Consider the following 6,515-nt stretch of genomic DNA (forward strand, 5'->3'; position numbering starts at 1 on the left):
TATCTGGGAAGTTTGAAAACATGACATGCTTAGTTAAAGTGATCAAACCTAAGTGAGCCCTTTAACACCCTTGGCCAATGCTCCTCGTGAGTGTCTCTCCTGTCCACACCTTCAAGCACACATCAGCCATGTCCCTGTGAAATGGTGACTTGGAGAACAACATATTTCGCCTCCAGTGCAACCTCACTCTATGCTGATGTGGTAAATACTGAAAGGGTCCATGGATTATACTCACTTCTAATGCTGTCTTCCTGCCACATCTGTTTAGGAGTCTCCCATAATGTGCAATCTGAACACTTTTATCTGTGGAATAAAATAACAGAAAAACTGCCCTAAATGTCACTGGAAGAACACCCATGAGGTATCTTTTACAACACAAACAGCAGTGAAACTATAGGCAGTCAACTCATGTGGTCATGTTACACTACAGTCCTAATCTATTCTGGTTGTAGTAACAAAGTCCTGTGGCCTGAGACATTGGTTAAAAAAGTCAATCTATTACTCAAAGATCTGGATGTAAAAATGCAAGAATAGATGCTGACCATGTAGGTGACTGATAAGAATCCACTTCCTTGATAGCTGTCCACTCTAATCTCAGAGCATTGGTTGGACAAAGAAGCTTCCTCAGTCTTCTCACATGATGGCTCTGACTCCATTAATCAGAGCTCCACCCTGGGACCAACTCTTGTCCTGAGGCCAGGCATTCTAACACCATAACATGAGTCTCAAATTGTAATGTGTGAGATTTTGAATGACATAGTCATTTATAGAAATACCAAAGGAATCAAATCATGTTTCTGTCCAGTTGGAAGGCAACTCCAGTAGACCTCCCCAAACTGAGGAAACCTGTAGTCTTGTGGAAACTTCTAGTCTTTGGAAGCAGAAAAGGGATGCAAGTTATTCAGAGTGAGCTGAATATCTTGTATAGTGAACAAGTTCAAGCCTAAATTTTGAACTAAGATGCCCATATAATGTAATATTATTTCCTCTTGTTGCTTATATATAACAACTATTCTAATTTTCTAGTGGTTGAATTTGTTTTCTACCCATAATGGTTGTTTGCGTCATGTTTTCACTCATGATTCCAGGAATTTGATGGAATAAGAAGTAAGGATCCTGCCCTGGCTGATGTAGCTCAGTGAATTGAGCGCGGGCCTGCGAACCAGATGACTGCGGTTCGATTCCCAGTCAGGGCACATGCCTGGGTTGCAGGCCAGTTCCTGGCAGGGGTCAGTTCCCAGCAGGGGATGCATGAGAAGCAACCATACATTGAAGTTTCTCTCCCTCTCTCCTCCGCTTCCCCTCTAAAGATAAATAAATAAAATATTTTAAAAAAAAGAAGTAAGGATCCTTTTTTTTTTCATGTTGGATGCTGACATGTTAAGATTCATCCCTCTCCTCTTGTGCACAGGTGGGAAATATGTGCAGAAAGTACTGATTCTCTCTAGTTCCATGCAGGTGTGAGATTAGAACCACACAAACCCATTCTGTGAGCAGGAGCCTCTTCAACCTTGTCAAGTATGAATAATAAAAACCAGAATGAGGCTCCTTACCTGAAGCTAAACAGCCATTACCGACTTGCTGATAAGTCTGCCCTGCTCTCAACAAGACTCCACGATAAAGTTAGAAATTATTTCATATTCCTATTTTGTGTGTGACATCACTGTCCTAGACACCTGTGCCAAGTTAGAGTGGGGGACATTCTATACCTACATGATGTCAATGGCTATTGGTGTCATGAACATGGAGTCAGGTCAACACTGCTTCCCCCAGGGCAGTTTTCCTCTGACATTGGGCTCATATGCATTTTTGCCCACCGTTCAGCATTTATTTGTCTGTTTTTGGCCAGCTCAGACTGAGCTTTGTGGGGCTGTTCTGTACTGTTGAGTCTATCAGAACATCTGGTTGGATTTAACTGATGTGGGTCATGAAGATTTGATGATTCAACTATGATTCATTAGGATAACATTAAGCACATGTTGTGACATTCTTCCTCGAGTGTGTGTCAAAATGTTTTCCTCCTATTATAGCAAGCCAAGCCTCTGCAACTCACATAGTTAAGAAGTAAGCACAGAATCATGAAGGAAGTTAGGCTCCCTGAGAGAAACTGCTGTGTGGAGAATTAACCCAACACCTGCCAGGAAACCAACAGTTAATGTGCATTTGCAGCTGTTCCTGTACTGAACCCAGTACTCAATGTGCCCTGAGCACCCCCTGGTGTCCTAAGTAAGCATCCCTGCAGCCCAGCCTCTTGTCTTCTTCAGGGAGGTTTGCATCTGAGCTCACAATGACTTCCCCTCACTGTGTCTCTCACACAGTAATACACGACTGTGTCCTCAGTTCTCAGGTTGTTCATTTGGAGGTAGATCTTGTTCTTGCCATTGTCTCTGGATATGGTGAATCAGCCTTTCACAGAGTTGGCATAGTATGTGCTATAACTATTACTAATGTATGAGACCCACTCCAGCCCCTTCCCTGGAGCCTGGCGGATCCAGCTCATCCAGTAGCTACTGAAAGTGAATCCAGAGGCTGCACAGGAGAGTCTCAGGGACCCCCCAGGCTTCACCAAGCCTCCGCCAGACTCCACCAGATTCACTTCACACTGGGCACCTGCAAACACAAAGATACCAGGTCAGGTAACACTCACCTGTCCACTTTATCTTTTAGATGTATCCACTCACATACTCAGTGTCTCCCGTTCTTTAGAGATTACCTGTTAAAACAGCAACAAAGAAAACCCAGCTGAGCCCAAACTCCATGGTTAGTGGTCTGTGTTCTGTCCTGAGCAAGAACTGAGAACACGTGGGAATCTTGGGCTGGGTTCCTGTCCCAGAGCTGCTGGGGTGGGTCTCGGCTGCTTTTCATGAGCAGAGGAGCCCTATTTGCATGTCCTTCTACTATATAGGGAACTCTGTGCTGCATGATTACATTAAGGACATGGTTTCAGGGTGTGACATGTTTTAGAGTGCATGTCTGTTAAAAATCACTCCCCACATTTGAGCCTGTGTCATGCCTACTAACTCAAATGCTACATGATATGCATACATAACCTAGGAGAGTAAACTTTCATAAATCAGAGGTATTAAAATGATATATGCCTTTGAAAATCTCAAATAATAAACACACCTAGGAAATTCAATACCCACAACAACAGGGAGCATTAAAAGTCCAGGAGGATCCTGTTCACATCACAGGGAGTTCCATCTGTCCTATTTCTTCTACAAAGCAATCAAAGTATGAGCTCAGAACACAGTGTGACCCTATATCACATGGGCCCAGGGCTGGAGGAGGTGGAGCATGTGGGTTGTTCTTGAGGAGGCAAGTATGTGAACCTCTCAGAAAAGTGGGCAGAAATTCTGGGACATGTTTCTTTAGTGGTTTTTGGTGCTGAATATGCAGCATCTTGCTTCCTCATTTTTCATTCCCCACATTTTCTGGTAAAACCTGGTTCAAACATTTGGGATACAGAACAAATTCATTCATGACTAGATGTGGTTAGCTGAAGATTTATGTAGAAATTGGGGAGTAAGTATGTTGAAATTTTATAAATTATATCATGGAAAACCTTGATGCAAACCGCTTGTAAAAATAGTATATATATAATTGAGATGAAGAGCATTATTTTACTTGTCTATTGATTACAGAACAAATACATCATTTAAATAACCTCCCATTACTGGAGATGGTGGATCTGACATTATGTTAAACTATTCATCATTGTGGATTCAGTCTGCTGCTCTCTATTAGGATCTGTGTTTATATGGATGTTCAACGTAGTTGTTATCAGAGAGCAGGGGACAGGGTATTAAGGAGCCCCCTGAGCCTTTGATTGATAATTTCATAAGAACTATCTCCTCTCCCTCACAACTGGGGGTCTGCAGTAGAGCTCAAGCATGGAATGAGTCACTGTGTTCTACTGTCAGGGATTTGTGGTAGACACATCACATGTGAAGGGTTCTTACTGTGAAAAGTTGACAGGAGAGAGGCCATGTTAAAATAGATTTGGAGAAGCCATTCCTGACAAATCACTTGGCACACCTTCCTTTTCCAACCTGTGAATGGTGTGGACTCAGCACAGTCACCTTCACACTGGGTTCCTAACACTGCATTTCACGCAACTGTCTGCACAGAAAACAGTAAGAGGTAACCTGACTATGGGACTGAAAGTTGCAGACAACTTTCTAAATTTTCATCACCATGTGGAGGTAAAGACTAACGTAGCTTGTCTGCTATGATAGAAGTTCCTCCTTATTATTCCTGTACCTGCATCCCTCCCTTTCTCACAAACACCCCATGCCTTCAAACCAGTCAAAGAAGAATTAGGGATTCTTCACTATCTGTGCATCCCAAAGGCCATTTCTTTGTGATCTCAGATGAACACTGGTTGCTGTTCACTTTTTTTAAATTACAGTATCATTGCAATAATTCAAAGGAACTCCTCTAAACAACTACATAGACCTGCCTTGAGGACATCATGATGAATGAAGTGAGCACAGGTGAGCAAACAACAAGTGATTCCTCATACATTGGAAATGCAGGCAGTCCAGAAGCACCAGAAAAAGACAACATGGTGGTTGCCCAGAGCTGGTGGGGGAGCATGGGGAGCTGTTATTTCAGGGAAGAAGCTTACTGTGATGTAGGTAGTTAGGTTCTGAAGGTCATTTGACCATCACTGCACCTGGGGTTATCAAGCAGTATGTGTATTTTGTTTGTGCCAAGAGTAGATTTCATACGTAGTTCTCACCACAACTCAAGAGGGCAGACAGGACTCCACCTCAAATGTGAGGGCTTTAAGAGTTACAAGGGCTTCTGTCAGAGTCAGAATGAAGAAACTGCTTTTAAAGGTCCTACCATGACTGAAGATGGTCCTCCTGTAATGTGGATTATGAAGAAGGATTTACACAAGAAAAGACACCAACAATGGCAACAGCTAGAAAACATATACAAATACAAACACCCTTCCTTCCCCATCTGAGTTCAGCAAGTGGATTAAAGACAGGCACATTCAAGAGCACTTACTCCAAGGTGCCAGCTCCTGGTCACAAGGCCCATTTTACAAAGAAGAAAAGTTCAGTGTCCTTCATTCAGGCCCAAGATACTGGCTAATAATGTTGACATCTAGGCAGGTGCCACCAAATGAAAGGATTTCTTCTGCCCAATTGACCCCACTCCTGGGATGGAGGCCTTGTCCAGGACAAGCCCCCTGGGACTGGTTCACTGACTGCATCACCCTGACTTGCTGGCAGGGTTCACCCATCAGGACAGGTGGTCATGGAGTCAATCTGTGCCATGTAATCAGATCTGAGCACTCAGCTCCTTACTGAGTGTGGAGAGCACCAATCTTTGTCCCCATCAGCAGGTGAACCCACCTGCCTCAGGGTTAGGTCAGAAAAATGGTTGGTAATCATCCAACATGTAGAATTCTAGACCTATTCCCATGCAGATGCTGTCATTTCGACCAACGAGTGGAGGTGCTGGAGGTCTGGGTTGGTAATAGGTCTTTGCAGGTGATGAGAATCATAGGATAGTCAGCTGCCCTGGAGTCATACACCTGTGGGAGAACCAAAGATAGAGGCACCTGGACGGGACAGCTACTGTGAGACCAACAGCAGACCTGGTGGTGGACACTGTGCATTCACAGGAGCCTGGAGGTGTTTGTTTCCCTATGGGGATCCATCCATTTTTAATGACCTGCTGAAAACCAGGGAACAGTTAGTCTTCACATGGTGGAGCTCCCCACCTGGAACAATGGGAAAGTGTCAGAAAGCTCAGCCAATCGCTGTCATTTGAGGTGGTCCTGTGAGTATCAGTACATACTACTTTGTAGTCTCTGAGCCTGACCACTTCAATACTGAGTAATTATTGAGAGTCACCTGCATTGATGTCTGAATCAGCTGATCATTATTGTCACTGCTGAGTATAATTGCATTCATGGATATTCCCTAGTTCACTTACTATAAAATTAGGACATCTGTGTTGTTTATAGATTTAAATTCAAGTAAAGAGGATTAAATATCTCTCTGTGTGTATGTGAGTGTGTGTGAGTGTGTGTGTGTGTGTGTGTGTGTGTGTGTGTGTGTGTGTATGAACATAGAATTCATTCTTCTACAGCAAACACCCCTAGAGGTAAATGAAGGACTCAGGTTAAATATAATTTCTTGAAAGTGTGATTCACTGTGTCAAGAAAGAATAACAGGGAATAGAGGGCCTTGGTCAAGGAGAGATTCACAGTCATGCTGATTTGTCATCTGCACGTGGACAATCTCACCTCCGTATTTACTGTCTGCAGTGAGAATCTGTGGAATTAGATTTACAGAGAAGAGGGAAGCGGAGGGAATAGTTGGAGTTGAGAGTTTTGAGAGGAAAATCTTGCTCCCAAAGAAAGTAGCTTTTTAATCGTCAAAGTACACAACTCCCCCTAGCGTTGTTCACTATGTTCAGTGGAAACAGTATACCCTCTGATGTCCTGAGTGGCCCTGCAGCCCAGCCCTCCTGTCTCCTGCAAGGAGATTTGA

General features: G+C 43.5%; 1 gene segment (V, D, J or C); it reads right to left on the bottom strand.

Annotated features, from left to right (window-relative positions):
- Window positions 1–2,313: 2,313 nt before the first annotated feature.
- LOC118998366 (immunoglobulin heavy variable 3-11-like) lies at window positions 2,314–2,842 on the bottom strand. The segment is given in 2 exon segments: window positions 2,314–2,610; window positions 2,714–2,842. Coding segments are annotated over 2 exon segments (255 nt in total).
- Between the last annotated feature and the right edge of the window lie 3,673 nt (window positions 2,843–6,515).

The sequence above is a fragment of the Sturnira hondurensis genome, unplaced genomic scaffold (genome assembly GCF_014824575.4).
Source record: "Sturnira hondurensis isolate 20B ecotype Veracruz unplaced genomic scaffold, ASM1482457v3 Scaffold0014042, whole genome shotgun sequence".
NCBI lineage: Eukaryota > Metazoa > Chordata > Mammalia > Chiroptera > Phyllostomidae > Sturnira > Sturnira hondurensis.